The sequence below is a fragment of the Falco biarmicus genome, chromosome 19, assembly GCF_023638135.1.
Source record: "Falco biarmicus isolate bFalBia1 chromosome 19, bFalBia1.pri, whole genome shotgun sequence".
Classification (NCBI taxonomy): Eukaryota; Metazoa; Chordata; class Aves; order Falconiformes; family Falconidae; genus Falco; species Falco biarmicus.
The window spans coordinates 1,232,764-1,251,591 of NC_079306.1; the positions used below are offsets into that span (position 1 = coordinate 1,232,764).

The 18,828-nt window shown below is 50.6% G+C and overlaps 1 protein-coding gene across 1 annotated transcript; it reads left to right on the forward strand.

Moving 5' to 3' along the window:
* Positions 1-8,822: 8,822 nt before the first annotated feature.
* AQP2 (aquaporin 2) lies at positions 8,823-13,695 on the forward strand. The gene is made up of 4 exons (XM_056321898.1): positions 8,823-9,190; positions 11,319-11,483; positions 12,336-12,416; positions 13,204-13,695. The coding sequence occupies exons 1-4, from the start codon at positions 8,825-8,827 to the stop codon at positions 13,417-13,419; spliced, it is 828 nt and encodes a 275-aa protein (XP_056177873.1). The 5' UTR covers positions 8,823-8,824; the 3' UTR covers positions 13,420-13,695.
* Positions 13,696-18,828: the final 5,133 nt, after the last annotated feature.

Consider the following 18,828-nt stretch of genomic DNA (forward strand, 5'->3'; position numbering starts at 1 on the left):
CCCCTTTATAACCCCTTTATAGTTTCCATTGCCTGGAAGAAAATCCTGCAACCTGTGCCCAGCTGTGCTGTCACACCTGATCGCAGGCACCCTGACTGCTGGGTAAATTAATTTCAGCCCTCAGAAGGGCATTTTAATTAGAGAGGGCTCAGCTCAAATCCCAGTGGTGGGTAGTAGCTGTGTGTCAGCTGGGGACCATTATCTGAGCAAACCTCTCAGTCGCTGGCAGTTGTTTGCTCATGCTGCAGGGCTAAGGCAGTGCCAGGATCTGGCTGTTTTGAAAAACTTTGCTCAGTTTTCTTTAGATGCCTCCAGAGCTGCGGTTTGCGATTTTTGGTGAATTGCTAAGAGGTTAAAAAATAAACAGAAGCGAAATCTGTGATACCTGCAAACCACGTCAGAGAGTAACAACAGCACATGCACATACACCGACCAAACAAACAGACAAATATAAAGAGGAGGCACTCCCCAGGATTAAATCGTTCAGCTGCTCAGGAGTGCGTTTCACTCATCGCTGCCAGAAGAACATGTTCTTACCACCATCATGTGCACTTGAGGCTGTTAAATGAAAGGAATTGCACAAGTATGCAAACTTGCCTCATTTGGGAGTGGGGGAACAGAACAGGTTTGGGTGACACTTAGAGTGACACCTTCATGCCACTGTGCAGTTTCTTCTTTAAAATATTATGAAGGAACTTTATATAACACAGCCCAGGGATGTGCAGAGGGTTTGAAAAAATTCTTGGGAGCCCATACGACAAGTGACCCATGGCCCTGTGGTGAAGCAGCAGCCTGACACCCAGGACCGTGGCAATCTGCAGGGAGGAGAGATGAAGGAAAGAGCTTTGCTGCATTTCTGGGCACAAATTTCCAGCCCTGAAACTGGCCTAAAATCCAGGTTTTTTGGCGCTGTCCTGGAAGGAGCCTCTGTCTTTGCCCTAGAAGCAAAAAGAAGTGAGGGGGTTTCCTGTCTGGCTTAATGACATCCCAGGAAGAGCTTGTAATGTGTTCCCTGTGCTCCAAGCCCATGATATCTGCCTGCCTTGCCTTTGACCAGAGTGAGCAAACACCTTTGTGTTTCCTCCTTCACACAGCTCTGGAGTTCCTGGTGAGCCACATCCTTCCTCTCTTCCCTCCTTAAAACACCTTTCCGGCACCTTCCCTGCGCACATGACTTTGCTAGGTAGGGAGATGACACCTGCCTTGCTGAAAATAACTTTATTTCCTCAAACTCTGCCAATTTCTCTCCCACCGTTATACCACGAGTGACCCACCATGCTCTATCTGGGTCTGCACAGTCATGCACCGCACCGTCCTTGCCCGCGAGCAGGATCGGGGCTCCGATGCTCCACAGGAACCGAAGGCAGAAGAACTGCAGTCTCAGCGCGTGCTGGTTTGAGTGGGATTTTCTGGTGTGTGACAATGGCCTCCCACCCGCCTCAGTGAGACCTGACCCCTCTTGGAATGACACTGCAGCAGATGTACGAGCTCCATCAGGCCAGCAAAAAGAAACTCGGAGCTCCCTGGGCAACTCGGTGCTTTCCACATGCTGGACTTCGCCAGCAAGGTCGTGGAGGAGCTGCTGATGCTCCTCTCCACTTTACACAACTCAAGCAAGTGAAGCAAATTGCACTGACACTCTAGGGCCAGATCCCATCAAAACAGGCGTAAATGCAGAAGAAAATCAGCACAATAGCTCAGATTAAGAAAAAAAAATAAATAACTTTTTACCAAAGCAGGATGGCACTTCACACTGCTGACAACAATCCCTGCGCTGCACCCAAAAACCCTCACAGAAATCAAATAATGAGCCACAAACAAAAATATCCCACGCTGAACCTTTATTCTCAGAAGTGGAAAGAAGCCAGAGGCTTTATGAAACCAATGTGTGGTTCGCTGGCTGTCGCAGCCTTGGCGAGGGAGCTGGTGTCTGGGCAGCACCAAAAACCAGAGACAGAAAGAGGCACCTGGGGGAAAAGAGGATGAAAGGTAATAGACAGGCAGAGAGTTAAAAAAGGATGGAAGGAGGGAAGAAAAATGGCACGTTCCATTTCAAATTTAAAAGCAATAGGTTGTATCTTCTCCTACCTGCATGCCTTATGTAAAAGTGTAAGTTTTAGGAGCAGTTTTGGAGCCTGTCCTAGCCTGTCCCAGCGTATGTCGATCACACAGACCAAAGGAGACCTCTGCGGAATCCAGCACAGTGGAAAGGGTTAATGGCCAGCTCTGAAGGCTGTTGAGGACTTTTTGTGTGGTATCCCATCTATCAAACTGTCCTGCTCCTTTCCCTGCTTTTCCCACCTTGCCAGATTCCACACAGATCTCTGTCTGGTGTGGGAGGAACTTCCCGAAGCAACATGGAAAACACGAAAAGCATAAAGCTGGTGTTTTATGTGAAAACGATCATCACCACAGCAGTCCTCAGCTAGCAGCTTGGTGGAGAAGACCTTCGGGGGGCTCACGCCACAGTCCTAACCTTGTTCCTGATGCTGTTCCAGAACAAAGTTTCCAAGCCAGGGTCCAAGCCCCTGCATGGATAATTTCAGCAGCTGGTGGATGCCCATGAGCAAAGTCGTTCTCCCACAAAACCGTTCTCGCCCTCATGGCTCTGGGCCAACCACCCTGTTCACCTGCTGAGCTGCTTCTTCCCTGGAGCCCACCTAGGGTGGGATCCCAACCTTCTGTTCATCCTTCAGCTGGTTCTCCCAAACCCCTTTGTGCCTTTGGGCACCAAGCACTGGAAACCCCAGGGTGGAAGATGACCCTGCTGCGGCTGGGAGCGTTCGGTAGCTCTGAGGGTTATGGAACAGGTGACGCTGCTTCGTAACCAGCTCTGGGCTGCTGGTGGGGTCACACGTGCCGAGCTTCACATTTTTAGGGTGATGCTGAGAGCTGAAGACCCCTCTGAGCAGTGGCAGCCACCAGCTTCCTGCTCCACCAAAGCAGAGGCAGAAGCAGCTTCTTACTCAGCAACTGATTTTAAAATGACTGTTGGGTTTAATGGCTGGGAGGGATTTAACATGATCTGACACCTCATCTGGCTTTCTCCCTGTGTTGCACTGAAGTCTGAAAGCGATCCTTTTTATCCCCCTGTGGACCACAAAGTTTCTTCCACTGCTCCCCTCACCTGGCTGTACAATGAGGACCACGGCACCGACCTTGGACTCAGGTGAAAGACGCTGTTTTCAGAAGCCAAGCACCTTTCACTTTCTCCATCAATCCCAGCTGGTTGTTACGGGAATTTGGGAAAAAAAACACCCCTACTTTCATCCATGCACCATTCATGTACCTCCTCACCACACCCACCAGCAGCTCCCCAGGAAAGATGCTGAGATAACAGCCTCTCCTCAAAGGTGAAGCTGCCAGACACACTCCCGCTTCCCTCCCAACAAAGATCAGGAGATAGCAGCCAGAAAAGCCCTGCAGCACTGTGAGCAGTCCATACACAACCTGGTGCCCACAGTGCTGATATTGCAACAGCCCTAGCTCTGCAATCCCGGTGATGCTACAGAGGACCAGACAGGAGGAGACACGGGACATGGTGCCCAGAGCCACCAGCAGGACCAATTCCTGGCAGCATCCAACCTAGTTGTTTTTTGGTTGATTTATTTTTATTTTTTTTTTTGTCAGATCCAGGACAATTACCTGGAGAAAGACATCTGAATCACTGATTTTTCCTTCATGGACTTCAACTTGATTACTTCTGATTTACATAAAAATGAGGAAAATAGTGAAAAGGCCAGCTGCTAGATGCTCTCAGGCAATGTCACTGCACGATGTCAAAGCCACGTCCCCAGTTTACACCCACTGGGAGTTTGGCTCCTTAGATGGGATTTGTTTTGCAAACATGACACTGGGTATCTGGTGAAGGGTGAAGCTGAGGTCTCCTGCTCCGTTCTGTCACCTGAGGATGACGTTGCCATCTGATTGATTTGAACTAATGTAATGTTCATTCCTGCAGCAAAGAGTTTACAAGACCTGGTGAGGCCACGGGGTCCACGTCCCTTCAAAATCTGCTGGCTGTATGAATCCCCTGGTGTCTGGCTTTATGTGTTTCATGGATTCAAGAGAAAAAACGTTGATTATTTTCCTATAAATGTTTATGCAAAATATGCCATGGCCTAGCCTTGAACTTCAGTGCTCAAACAAGGGCAGAATGCCCTCCTTTCTTCACCCCTTAAGGCATGATTAACAGAGGTCATCACCTAAGTCAGCCCTTTCTCTGACCTTGCGGTATGTTGGGACTGGCCATATCTTGCCTACTAAGTCTCTCTGCAGAATTAGAAGCCACGGTTTCTCATTCTCTTGTTTCTGCACAGTCTGGGACTTATTAGCACATTGTTAGCAAAAGAAAAATTATATTTTCCTGCAAATCACAGGAAGAAAGAGTTAAATCCCTGCCTAGGTGCTTTATGGAGATCAGATCATGCCAGGGTGGAAGGCTTCATGGTCTTCACGGATGTCACGGTTTTATACAGCCACCAGAAGTGTGGACTGCTCCTGACATGGTCCCTAGCCCAGCTCCAACGCCACAGTCTTGCTGTTGACCTTGATAAAACCCTAGGCAAACACGCAGGACTGAACTTGCAGATCCTTGAGATGGGATAAAAAAACAAAGCCAAGCCTGCTCCCAGCACCAGGCCCAGCGCCTGGCCCATGCTCAAGCTCAATTCATTGAAGTCAGTGAAGGAAATCAGGGCTGCATTAATCCTTCTGCTTCAATTAAAACAAGAAGAATAAACACTGCAAGAGCCAGCAGAAGTTTTGCATGAATAGGGATTTAGGATTTGGCCTGAAATGCCAGAAAGGGTGCTGATTTTTTCCCCATTTTGCTCCTCTGGGTCAACGTCCTTTCGATGTGGTATGACAATGGGGGAATAGAACTTCTCCCGATGGCCGCTTCGCTTTGGGGAATGCAGACGTTATCCTCTGCTCGGCTCTCCAGCCAGGAGGGAGGGAGGTAAGACTCCCGCGGTACATCTGTGAAAGGCAGTTAGATACGTGCTTTGGTTTGCATTGCATCAAAAGCTGTGCTGCTGCATCCCACCCCGCGGGCAGCTGCAAGGGATCTCAGTCCACTCCCTCGATGCTCTGCAGCCCACCGTGACCCTGCATCGCCCTGCCGCATCCTGCAACCGGTGGCGGGGGCTGGCAGTTAACAAACCCCACTTGGAGGAGGGTGAGGGACCTGCGCTTGGTCCTTCCCCTGCCCGCAGGACCCACACCCAGAGACCCACCTGCCTGGGGGATGCCCACAAGGGTCAGGACGTGCTGGGTGGGAAGGTCCCTGCAGGTCCCTAACGCTGCAGGTGCCCCGAATCCCAGGTGAGGAGCTGGCTGGGTGTCCTGCCCCTGTGGATCCCAGCGCCAGAGCGCCCGTGCCATCATCCCCATCCGCTCTGCTCCCCCACATCTCCTCCTCCAGCCCATGGCTGCCATTCCCTGCACTCTGCGGCGGCGCCAAGGGGGCCGGAGGCACCAGCACATCCATTTATCCAGGCAGCAAGAAGAAAACCTCAACTGAGAAACGAGATTAGCCACGATACCAGAATTATGAGGTTTTGCCTTTGCTTCTTTTAAAGGCTTCCCCTCGACAGCTCTTAGAGGCAGCATTTTCCATTTTACATCTCCTTTCTTGGAAGGAAAACATGAGTTTCAATCAAGAGCAGACCCGATAGTAGCCAGGGTTCTATCAAGTTTTCCCCCGACACTTTCTCCTGCTGTGGATTCTCCAGTGTCTAATAAAAGGGGCGCGCTGCCCTGCGGAGCGTGGGTGCCAGCTGTCTGTTGGGCTGTCAGAGGCGCGGGAGCTGGCTGCCGGCACTCTCTGCTCGCAGGAAAGAGTGAAACAGAGTTTGCAGTGAGGTCTGGGCAGCACATGCACCTCCTGCATGTCGGGTCTGAGCAGGAAAACTTGCTGTTGTTTATGCAATAAATCTTTTATTCGCTGTGGCTTGGAGGTATTTTAGATGGAATGGCGATACCTTAAAGATGTTTATACTTTCCTGAAAGCCAGGGAAGCAAAGATATCTGAGCCATCTAAGTCACTCGAGAAGCAAGTTGTTGTGCAAGCACAGTTCCCTCGCTTGCAAAATGTTCCTCAAAAACGTGTCACCAGGCCATTTTCTGCCATCAGGAGGAAGCACGGGGTATCAACCCTCCGCAGGCGCCAGCTCGCTCGTAAGGAGCATTTGCATTTGATCCCAGGGGAGGGCTGATAATGCTGCCACACTCCCAGGGCTGCGGATTACCAGGTGAAATAATGCATTTTCCCAACTCAGCCTGCTCTGCAATGCTCTTTGCTGCTCCCGAAGCTGCAGCAACTTTGGTGTAAGGTGTAAAGCCACATCACCATCACCACCAGCAGCTCCAGGAACCCCTCCTAGACACAAGCTCCAGCAACGCAGCGCCAAGCTCTCCCGTTTCTGTTTCCCAGGCATACAGCAGGACACAAGGCAGGAAACCTTGGCTCTGCCGCTGGCTCACCGCCTGGCTTTGGCACCAGCAGCACCTGGCTTCGTGCCATGGACCCCCTTCCCGTGGACCCCCTCCCTGTAAACCCAGAAGGACGGCAATCACCGCAGGGCTAGAGGTCCCTGGGTGAAAGCTGGGATGAGTTATTATTCTTGCTGGAAAGCAGCATCTCATAGCAGCGGTCTGCTCTGCCCCGCAAAGCCCACGAGAGCAGAGCTCCCTTCCAGCGAGCTGGCGCCCAGCGCAATGCCGACCCTTCCTCACAGCACGCAGCCGAAACCCACCGCCCACAGCACAAACAGCTCCAAGCACAACGCAAACAAGAGCTGCCATGAACTTTTGCATCGCCAGGGAAAAGTGAGGACCACGAGGCTGCGTTAGACTTTTAAGTTGCTGGGAGCTAATCCTGCTTATTTCTCTTTCCTTTTAATTAGTCTTCATTAAGCACTGATACATCAAAACTGCTCGCCATGTATAACTATTAATCAAATAGGGTATCAGCTTCAGTTAATTGCCCATATTTGTTCTCTGTCATTCCCCGTGCTAATAACAGCCTGCGTTCATAACCAGTCCCTGACATAACTAGTTGTTGAGTAATGCTGAGCACACCAGTCTGCACCAGGCAGGAGCAGGAGCCCAGGGACTGGATGCGACCACGTTTCCATGGCTCATCAGCACCCCAAATACACTGAGCCTCACAGCCTGTTGTATGAGACTGGCTTCATTGCTGGAAAACCGGAGGCCAGAGCAATACTGTGATGGGCCAAAGTCCCCAAGGAAGTCCAAAAGAAGGATTTCCAGAGGAGAAGGTTTCCTAGGAGCACAGTCCCACGCCCTTCAGAGCCACCCCCAGATCGGGCTTGCTGTCCCCGCAATCTCTCCCTTGTTAAGAGCAACATCCCCATAAGCATCTTGTAAAAAGAGGACAAGAATGGAACAGAGCAGTTTGGTTGGACAGTACCTACAACGATCTTCTAGTCCAGCCGGCAGCATGGTTACCCATCTTTTGTGGAGGAAAGAACAGACCTTCACAGATCCTCATAGGTCCCTTCCAACCCGAGGTATTCTATGATCCTATGATCTAATTCGAGCAACACGGAATATTTTGCATCAACCTTTCGTATCAGTTTGGTGGCACTTGCACGGTTCCTCTGGAGGGGAAACATATTTGGTTTGTCGTACAGGAGAAGCCTTTGTTAGAGCCAAAAAATGGGCTCAGTTGTGGTGCTCTGCATCCCTCTGAAATAAAATGGTCCTTTCAACTCCAGCTCTGCCCTGGGGGAGCGCTCCTCCCAGCCCACCGTGCTTTAAAATAACCTCAGAGGCTGCTAACGAGGCCGGGGGCGGGGGGGGGCCGGGGGGGGGGGGAGAAGAGAAACAAGCACTTTCTTCCCAGCAAACCCACCAACCCCAATGGCACAGGGAGCAAAAGGCTATACAGACATTACCCAAGGACGGGCAAAAAAAATTGCTCAGTGCCCCGAACAACGGAAGAAAAAGGAAAATAGACTTGTTGGGCAATCAGTGGATGGTTTGATGTGAAGAACCATGCTCCAGAGGAGAAAATACCATTCCTTTTTTGGGGATTAACACCAAGGAGTAAAAAGACATTTCTCAAGAGCTGAGAGGGCCAAAATCCCCGTAATTAGAGCACAGCCGGTCCTCCCGCTGTGCGTGTCATTTTTTCACACTAGAATTTACTTCCTGACAGTCATTTCTTGGGGCTGGCTCCCATTTTTCTGGGTAGGAAATCCATGCCCAGGCTGTAAAATTCTGACACTCTGAGGCATCAAGCTGCAGTAAGTCACTTGGAGTTTTGTGCCCCGGACAGACTCTCGTGCGTTCAGTTTTGCCTGGTCATTTAATCACAGCCCACGTCCTGCTCTTCAACAAAACCCACACTCAGCTCCACCTCTGGGTCCGCAGAACCCCCCTTGCTCTCCTCTCCATGCTGTGGGTGGTAGAGCTTGGAGAAGAGAGGAGCAACAAGCACCTCCAGGGATAGGTCCCCTAGTAAGAAAGCACAGGAGAAAGGGAACAGCGTTTCGTGGCATCGCTCGGGGCTGATTTACAACCTCCCAAGGGTGGCGAATGCTGCATTCCCCAGCTTTAATAGCGGGGGCAGGGTCTGATGTTTCCTCAGCTGGAACACAAATGAAAAAAAGCATCAGGTTTCCTAGGACCACACTCCCATTTCCTTCAGCAGGTGATCCCTTGGCCCCCCTCACCCAGATATATATATATATGTTGTCCCCTTGTCATCCTCAATGGACACAGCAGCCGTGGTACCGATTGCGTGAAGACACCGCAGGCAGGGTCAGTCCTTGCAGCCTCCAGCAATCACCATCCCATGATGTGGGAACTGCGATCCGTAGCCTTCACCCGGGCTGTCTTTGCAGAATTTCTGGCAACTTTGGTCTTCATCCTCTTTGGTCTGGGCTCTGCTCTGAACTGGCCCTCAGCTTCCTCCCCAAGCATCCTTCAAATCGCACTGGCTTTCGGCTTGGCCATCGGCACACTGGTCCAAGCCCTGGGGCACATCAGTGGAGCCCACATCAACCCGGCAGTGACGGTGGCTTGCCTCATCGGCTCCCAAGTCTCCTTCCTCCGTGCGGTCTTCTACGTGGTGGCGCAGCTCCTGGGGGGCGTTGTGGGGGCTGCCATCTTACACGAGATCACCCCAGCGGACTCCCGGGAAGGCTTGGCCATCAACAAGGTAAGGCTTCAGCCCATGGATGGGCTTGAAGGGGAGCGGGAAAGACTGGGTAGAGCTTCTGGGAAGGCTGAGGGATATGAGGAAAGGTTTTGTGGCCAGCAAAGACCTTCTTTATTTAATGCTGGGTAGGAAGCCATCATCAGCTGCAGCCCAGCACCATAAGCCTGCTGCACCAAGGGTCCTTCCAGGAGCAGGGATGAAGGCAGAACTCCAGGCTGTCTCCTCCACTTTTTAGACTAAAACCAGAGGTACAATTCAGCTGGCCATGTCGACACCTCCCTTAGAAGACAAAGCCACCGGCATCTCAACTTTATGAAGGGCTGTATTGTGGAGGAGCAGGGTTTGGAGGAGACCTGGTGTTTAGGGAAGGATGTGACCAGAAGTATCACCTCATCATTCCTCTGGCCCCAAGCTCACTCCTTTTTCCAGCCTTGCCATTGCTGCAGGGAGCCTCCTCTCCCCTCTGTGTTAACACCACCGCTATTTACAGGCTGCTGTGCCAGACCCCCAGCAATGGGGATGTTGTGCCAGGGGATGAGGGAGCGGGGGGCATGGTTTGGGTCTAAATCCCAACTTTTCATTAGATAGCACTGCTCATTAAGTTGCTTCCTGTTGTGACGGGATGGCCGCACCAGATCCAGCTGGTTCATCCCAATGCCTACCACACATGGGTGCCCTGGCAGTGCCGTCGCACAGTGCCAGAAGCATCACAAGGATCCAGTCTGGTTTCAGGAAAAAAAACATCCAGGGAGCCTGGTTTCAGAAAAAAAGAAAACCAGGGAGCCTTAAGAAGCCATGAGGGGACTCTCCAGTGATATCCCAACCTCCAGCATCCCCCTCCCCACTGATGCACATAGTACAAAGGGTGGGGAGGGGGATCATGGGGTTCACCACCCCCTCTCCATGTCCTACCACTCCTCTTCAGACAGGTAGTCAGCTGCATCTCCTGGAGATGCCCGTGCCAGGACCAGCATCACCCCAAGCCAAGACGCGAGGGAGGAGGCAGGCGGTGTGCTTTAGGAAGCAGCACACAGAAATCCCCCTCGGTGCGGCAGGGAGGCACTGCCAGGACCCAGCTTCACCGCCAAAGAGATTAGGAGGGTTGAAAAAGGGATTGGGGATTAATCTGAACAAGACTATAATAGCCGAGGTTTCACAAGTTTTAAGAGAGACTTTCAAAATGCCCAGCTCTGTTGCTTAAACCACCAAACAGAGGGAACAGGAATTTTGTTGGTTTGTTGTTGTTGTTTTTTTTTCCCCCATGGGCTGTTCATCTTGTAGCTGCCTGCACACACACACACACACACACACACACACAAAAAAAGAAAAAAAAAAAAGAAAAAAAAAGAGAGGGGAATATCAGAGAGGAGCACAAGCAATATCTGACTCTGGATCCCAGCCAGGAGGGCAAATTGCCACTTTCATGTCATCACCGAGCCAAGTGCTCTTGGGAACCAGCATCTGGGAGGATGCACGGTGTCTGCAGCAGGAGTGACACAGGGAAAGAAAGGGCAGTGATGTGCCAGGACAGGCTGGGGGAAGCGACAGCAAAGGGAGACCACAGGCAGCAGGACTGCTGGCTGCAGATCTGGCTGGCAGGGCTCCCAGATCCACCCAGATCTGGATGAAGAACCACCAAGGTGGAGGAATAAAGTATCAGAAAGCAGAGCTGGATATGGGGAGCAACCAGGCAAAGCTTCAGATCAAATCTGACAAATCCTTTCAGTCACAAGAGTGTGGCAAGGGGAATAGGATTTTTTTTTTTTTAATGCCAAGACATTTCTTTTTTACATTTCCAAAATGCAATCTAAACTTTTCCAAAAGGCATTTTGCATTTTACTTAGAAGGAAAAGAAAAAAAAAATATATCCTTGGAGTGGAAAGCAGAGTGGGAAAAGATACCCAAAGAAATGCCAATAAAACATTTTCTGCCAGGTCAATCAATTTATTACCCATTGACCCACTTTTCTTTTTACCTGAGAAATTTTTCCTCCTTTTCATATTCGTGCCAAAACCCTCACCTATTCCCTAGTCTGTTTGGTTCCCCCTGATCTGGGATCCCCCTCCACATTTCCAATCCAGTCACCGAATTTTCCTGTCCCTGAGACCCATTTTTCCTCCCCTTCCAGCTGCACAACGAGACGACGACGGGGCAGGCGGTGACCGTCGAGCTCTTCCTCACCTTCCAGCTGGTCCTGTGCATCTTTGCTTCCACCGATGAACGCCGAGAGGACAACCTGGGCTCTCCTGCCCTGTCCATCGGCCTTTCTGTTGCCGTGGGGCATCTCCTTGGGGTGGGTAGAACTGGGCTAAAACTCTGCGCTTTAGGTTGTCCTTGCATTTGCGCCCAAAGCTGCTTGGCTGCATGCCCTGGGGTGGACGGGGGATTTGAAACCCAACTGGTGGCCAGGGCTTCCTAGTGGAGAGAGGAGAAAAATCTCACCAGAGCCATAACAGAGACGTAGCCTGAGCTCTGCTTTTACTGGGCTCTTTACTTCTGCTGGGCTCTGCTGCTCCTGGAGTGCTGTGGGGAGCTCCAGGGATCAGTGGGGTCATCAGTCCTGGAGTGAACGTGTTAGCAACTGAGGCACTCTAGACCACAGTAAGGCTGGGAAGTATCTGGGATGCACGCCCAGGGAAATCCCTCCTGGACGACAGACTGAAGCAGCCCCCGACACTCCCAGCCTCTCAGTGCACGCACTAAACCAGCAACGCTGCACCACATCTTCCATCCTCAGTGCTCTGCAAGCCCATGTGTCGTTGAAGATTTGGTGGATGTAAGATGGAAGAAGAACAAGGGACTGTTCTTCTTCCATCCTCAGCAGCAAGGAGCAGCGCAGGACCAGGCACAGCAGGGGCTCATCCCCGCAGTCCTTGTCACACCACAGGGCACATCACCCAGCCTGCAGCTGAGTGGCACCGTGCTCAGCACACACGTGCTTGCACAGAAGATGCACAAATGCGAACAACTCACCCATGCTGGCTCAGGTGGTGGGAGCTGTTTCCATCCCTTTTCCTGGAACAGGCGTGCTGGAGGGTGAAACGTCAGCGTGGGGAATGAATCATGCTAATAACACACCAGAATCTTTTTTTTAATTGTGCTAAAAGGACATAATGCTAACCCTAAGCGTGGTGTTTCTCGGCAGATCCGTTACACTGGCTGCTCCATGAATCCAGCCAGATCTTTCGCCCCTGCTGTGATAGTTGGAGACTTCAGTGACCACTGGGTAAGAAGTCAGGTCTGGATGTCATTTTGGTGGGACAAGCCCCCCCGGATTACCTATATTCCTCGAAACCCACAGAGCCAGCCAGATTCCTGGCATTTCCGTGGCAGCTCCCAGCTGGAGGAGAGATGTAGAGATTAGCCAAACGAGGTGGGGCTGCTGGGCGCTTAATTGGTGCCTATCTAAGCAGGGAGCATTGCAACAGGAAAAGGGCGTGCGATTTGTTGACTGTGACTTAGTAAAAGCAGCAAAAGCAATGGCGAGTGGAGATCATCTTGCCGGTGCTGGGGACCTTTCCCAGTTCCAGCTGGATCTAGGCACACATTCTGCATCAGTTGGGAACACTGGCAGGCACTTCCATCTGCAAAGAGCCTGCTCGGAGCCAGAGCTGCAGCGGTTCAGGCTGGCGTGCTCAGAGGTGTCCAGCCCAAGCTGGCAGCCTCATCTTCTCTACACTCCTCTCTACGGGTAGGGAGACACTTCTCCAGAGGAAGCCAAATCATTAAGCATGCTCCTGATGGGCCTGTCATTAAGATCACGCAGCCCTCAACAGAGGAGGAAAGCCAGAAGAGGATGGTTAGGTATAATCAGGCACAACACAGCGGATGGGAGCTCAGGTCAACAGTGCTGGCCAAAGCAGAGCTGGCTTCTGCCTTTGGCTCCCAACGCACCCAGGGTGGGAAGGAACATCAGTCCCCTGCAAAGCTCTTCAGAGATCCAGATTCTTCTCTGTCCTTCAACCTCAGGTGGGTTTTTGCTCATCTGATTCTTCTCTTTCCCTTTCCTCCAGGTCTTCTGGGTGGGCCCCCTGGTTGGGGCAGCAGCAGCCTCCATCATCTACAACTACATCCTCTTCCCACAAGCCAAAACCTTCTCGGAGAGGCTGGCCATCTTCAAAGGCTTCGAGCCGGAGGAGGACTGGGCAGAGCGTGAGGTCCGGCGGCGGCAGTCAGTGGAGCTTCATTCCCCACAGACCCTGCCGAGGGGGATGTCCGAGAAGGTGTAGCCAGACTTCCCCCCAGGCCAAGAGAGGAGCCGGGGAAAACTCTGGCATCCGTTTCAGAGACGGTGCTTGTCCAGATCAGCATCTCACCGCTCGCTCTTTCCCTTCATTTTTGCTGGCCAACTCAAGTTGACTCATGTCCTGGGGAGATGCACCGTGGTGGTCCAACCCACCTTCTGCTGCCCAGCTCTCCCCGTGGCTGATGGTTTTCTGATGCTGGGGGAAAATACCATTAAATCAAAGCCACCAGCATAGCAACAGGAACAAGGACACTGGGATCCTACCCTGGGCCGGCTCCTTCCACGTCCTCCCTGCAGCAGGTAGCGCTCGGCGGAGCTTGTTGCCCTTCACAAAGAGCTCTGAGGTGCCACAGAGTTGTTATTATAGCCATTTGCTGGGTGTGGAGGTTGCCACCCGATGCCTCATTACTGTTGAACTCTACTCACCTGTCTCCCACTTCTTCTGGCTGCCCAGCTGTTTGTGCACACACACACACACATGCAGGAGCGCTCGCTCCCTGCCACAAATATCTCACAAACTGCAAGTTTTGCTGCTGCAAGGAATCAATTCGCTGTTTACCACCCACCACGGGACACAGATGCCCTTCGCTCACATGGAGGCTTTCTGAGAAGTGGGACTGGAAGCGTCTCCTTGAGTCCCTGCTGGCCCCACTGGGGAGCTCTTGCAACAGCTCTCTCCTGTGACCATGAGAAACCTCCTGATTTTCAGCCCAAATTCATTCATGGCTTGCTTGTTCTCAGACCAGTGTTGTCCTTTAGCTTCAATGCTTGATCTTTCTCTCTGATTTTTGCTTTCTTTCCTCTGTTCCTGTTCCACTCTAATTCTCAGATGGGTAACACAAAGTGTTTCAGGTGGGATCTTCATCATTTGCTTCCTACAGCCCAGACCTTTTGGCTACACCACGCCAAAGCCTCATAGCCATCCCACCCCTTTCTTCGGCTGTATCAGGACCTGGCTGTGGTCCCCAGCATCGTCAGAGCATTTGATTTAGTCTCTGGGATGCAACTTTGTTCTTTCAACCATTCATTTAATCCTGTTTCTATTACTTAGCCTAAAAGTCCTACATTTCCAGCACGACACCCTAATGCTTTTTTCTGTTGGTGATGTCTTCCCAGCACTGCACCCTCACAAAATGTCATCACCACATTCAGGCTTTTTCTGCTAAGTCTGTTAATATTCAGTGAGATTGGACCCAGTTCCAAATCACAAGGAACATAATTGATCATTTTCCCCTCTCTGACTGTTTTGACAGGAACCACCACTAAATGATGCTCTCCTCTACCTCTTTGTCCACCGTGCTCTACTGGTACCTGTCTCCTTCTACTGAATTCAGTTTCCTCTATTCCTCGCTGGGCTCTTCCCCAAATGTGTACTAATGGCTATTGCTGGAGAGAAAAGGAATAAACAAGATTTTCACCTGACCCAGACAAGGTGTTTTCGTGGTCTTCGTTTCACCATCCCAAGTGAAGCACGAAGCTGCATCGCAGCAGCTCCTGCATCACCTCCTCTAGCTGTTATTTGCTGTCCCTGATGCCAGGCTGCAAAGCAAGGGGAGAAATTCTATCGCAGGTATCACGCTTTATTTGTTGAGCCAAGGATCCATTTTACTCGATTAGTCAATTAATACAAATATCCCCAGAAGGCTGCTATTGGTGTGCAGCAGGTTTAGCACTGCTTTAACCTATTCTCCACAGCAAAAATATTGATTCTGGTCCTCCACGTTGTTCCTTAATGGCAAAGGAGCATTTGAATATTATTTCAGAAACAGCTTTTCAAAAAAATCTGCCTGATCCCAGCAATGGGAATTAAAATCATGTTTCAAATCAGAGTATAAAACTGTATTTAAGTTACCACATGCTCAGTTTTAAAAGCAGTTTGTATTTTTGTTACCTTTCAAACAAATCTATGTATGCCAGGAAAACCCAAAGAAACTTACCTAGAAGTTATCCTGTCAATGATTTGCTTTTTAAAATGACATACAGCTGAATCTTCTTTTCTTTTTGGCAATGCTCAAGTTAATTACATGCCTCTCCTCCTTCAGATCTAAGCATTTAACTTATTATTTACCCTGACAATGTTTAAGACTCATATAAACTGCACAGAGCCCAAAAATGAGTTTTAAAGTCTAATAATTACTGTACTCTTTCAAATAAAGTTCTTTAAATTCACTTCTACCCACTGAATTAGTACATGCAAACCAAACAATGACATATTTATGGACATATAATATATATACAGTCATATAAAGCAACCTCCCAGACCCTAAATCCCACAGCCACCAGTGCCGCCCAGCCCAGTCTGGCTTCAAGCGCAGCTGCCTCATGCCAACAACCTGCTGATGGGCAAAAGTGGCGTTAAAAGAACATCTCCCGTCTTCAAAACAGGGACTCACCAAACAAAGAGCATCCCTGCTTCAGCAGCCCTTGGATGCTCTGACGTCTGATCTGGCCAGATTCTGCTCCTGGCACACCAGGGCTGACACAAAGCCATCTCACTACACCACATCTTCAGGCGGCCAAAGCAGCCAAAGCCTTCTCTAGTCACTCACAAATTTGCTTTCTCTGCGGAGCCGTGTTGTTGATTTCAATGACACTGCCAAAACCTGCACCGTCAGGAAACCGAGCCAGTCATTCCAGGTTTACACCGGTACGACTCGAATTAGAGGGCAGGATCGGCAGCCCAGGGATCAGAGCTGTGACAGACCAACCTAGAACCTCGCTAAGCTGATAACACTTTGCATGTTAGACCGCAGGAGGAATGCTTTGAAACCACCCAGCCATGCCTACCCGCGAGCTCCTGACTCTCCACAATAAAGATCTGCAATATCTATTGCACCATACGTTAACAACTTCATCAGGGACCTTTAATGAACAGTACAATCACGAAATCCAAGTAAAACCCACTGTACGACACGTCTCAGACCACATTGCTGCTTATGTCCTGCCATCACTCGAGACCACAAGGCTCTGCCTCACCTCCCACTGTCCCACCTCTGGGTTACGGAGGGCTTCAGCATGATCGGGTTTGGGGTCATTCTGCAAAGCACTACAGGATCCTTGGGAAAATTCAAGAGCGTTTTGGACATGCCCAGACCCCTTTCCTTAACTTTGCTGTTTGGCTGCCCTACTCAACCCGTCCCATTGCTTTAAGATACCAGTTAAATGCCAAAATACTGAACTACTGTATGTTTTCAGCACAAATACGGGATTTCACAGAAACATCATCTGGACCACTGTGTTGTCACCCAGGGCACAGTCATGCAGCTCTTGGAGGTGACTCCCCCGCGACCTCTGCTACGCTCTTCATCCCACCGGGTCTGCAGGCATCCAGAGCTACACAGCCCAAACACCGGCTACATCCCAAGACCTGAAGAGGCTGCCGGGACCAGCATCCTTGGAGCTTCTCCACAGAACGACAGCAAACCAAGGCACCACAGTGTTTCCCAATGCACCAACTCTACCTGGGGGAGAGAGGACAGATGCAAAAGGTGACAGACATGCAAAACGTTGTTTTGAAAAGTAACGTTACATTTTCAAGCAAAGGAAATCTCCCCTTCTGCACGCTCCTGTGCCTTCAACATCAGCCGTTCCCCACTGACCTCATGAGATGCAGACTGATGCCTTTTACAGGCGTCTTAGAATGACAGAATCATAGAATTGTTTAGGTTGGAAAAGACCTTTAAGATCATTGAGTCCAACTGTTAACCTGTTAGCCTTTCAGTACTTACAGGGAGCTTCTGAGAAAGATGGGGACAGACTTTTTAGAAGGGCCCATAGTGGTAGGACAAGGTGGGATGGTTTTAAACTGAAAGAGGGTAGATCTAGAGCAGGGATTAGGAAGAAATTCTTTACTGTGAGGGTGATGAGGAGCTGGCACAGGGTGCCCGGAGCAGCTGTGGATCCCCGGAAGGGTTCAAGGCCAGGTTGGACAAGGCTTGGAGCAACCAGGTCTGGTGGGAGGTGTCCCCATGGCAGGAGGTTGGAACTGTAAAGTCCCTTCCAACCCGACCCATTGGCTTGCAGCAAGTCCTGCTTCACAAGGCTCTGCCAAAGGGTCTGGATGCCAGACCGGAGGCTCTGTTTTGATTTTCAGCCTGATTTTCCAGGAACACAAACAACCTAAATAAAAATCAGCCATTTCTCCTGAGACCACTGAGTGCAAGAATATTGCTCCAGACCTGATGCAACAAGGGATGAGTCTCTTCAAATCCTAATCAGTATATACTACCTAAATTTTTAAGTTGAGAAATTTCTTGATGCATTTTCTCTGGGTCTCAGAGGCAGAATGGGGTGAAAAACTGATTTTCCAGTTCACCAAGGTAACCAGCTGTCCCTGTACTGTCACCAATTTTTCACTTTGCAAAGTCTTGGGCTCCTGCAGCCAGGCGATTATGCGAGAATTTCGTCTTTTAAGAGTTTCCAGATTCCTCTCTGTTATTTATGGCATTCATAGGTGCTTTGGAGCCTGGTGGTGCTTTCAGTTCTGCTCTGCCTTGATGCAACTCAACCACCTCCACCCCAGAGCTGGCCGTGCTCTCCGCCAGCTCCGTGCCTCCCCGTCCCAGCAGTGTGGTATTGCAGAGGCAAAGTGGGGGGATGGCTTTCCCGGTGGCAGCCCTCCCCCCACACCATTTCAGCATTGATTCCCACATGTGGTCCTTGCAATCTTGAAAGAAGCCTGCATGGGCGAAGACGACATTTCCATGGCAAAGGCATTTCAAGTGGAAAAAACCCACTGCTCCACACACAGCTCTGCCTCCATCCTGAGGACATCCATAAATGGCTGCTGGCCCGTAGGAATTCCAAGTATTTCACCAGGTGAGCAGAAGTGCAGCCTCTCGACGCTGCTGGTGCAGGTGGCTTCACTGGAAAGGACCAGACCTGAAAATCAGGACACCAGGGTTTCAAGCCCGGCTTTCTTACTGCGTGATCTCGTGCAGGTCTTTTTTTCTAACCAGCCCTTTGCTTTCCCTGATACACATTATTATCCCCATGTGATCATTTAATGATGATTTCAATGCAAATTAATTAAGGGTGCTGGTGTTTCCACTGCAGACCAACCGCGAAGCATTTGCATCCACTTGCACGCCTTAGAGACCGTCAAGCCATTTCTAAGCAAGGAGCAGAGCGATGCTGTAATTAAGCATTAACTCGATTCAGCATTTAAAAAGCATCATCCCTGTTTGCAGGCTCCCCTGTTACAAGGTCACTGCGACCACCCAGCTCGGCACAGCGGCCACCGAGGGCTGGAGGACACATTCAGGACCGGCTCCTTGAGCCAAAACAGTGGGTTGGCATCAAGGGACACTGAGACATCCCCAAAGCCAAACTCAAGTCTCACCAGGGTTTTTGCCCCAAAGCTGGGTCAGTTTACTAGGGGAAGCGAAAGCCT

Bases quoted from the DNA above. Each gene is read 5' to 3' on its own strand.
- AQP2 (XM_056321898.1), top strand. From the start codon at position 8,825: ATGATGTGGGAACTGCGATCCGTAGCCTTCACCCGGGCTGTCTTTGCA. The intron at 9,191-11,318 runs GTAAGGCTTCAG...CTCCCCTTCCAG, and splicing joins AAGGCTTGGCCATCAACAAG to CTGCACAACGAGACGACGAC. The intron at 12,417-13,203 runs GTAAGAAGTCAG...CCTTTCCTCCAG, and splicing joins GAGACTTCAGTGACCACTGG to GTCTTCTGGGTGGGCCCCCT.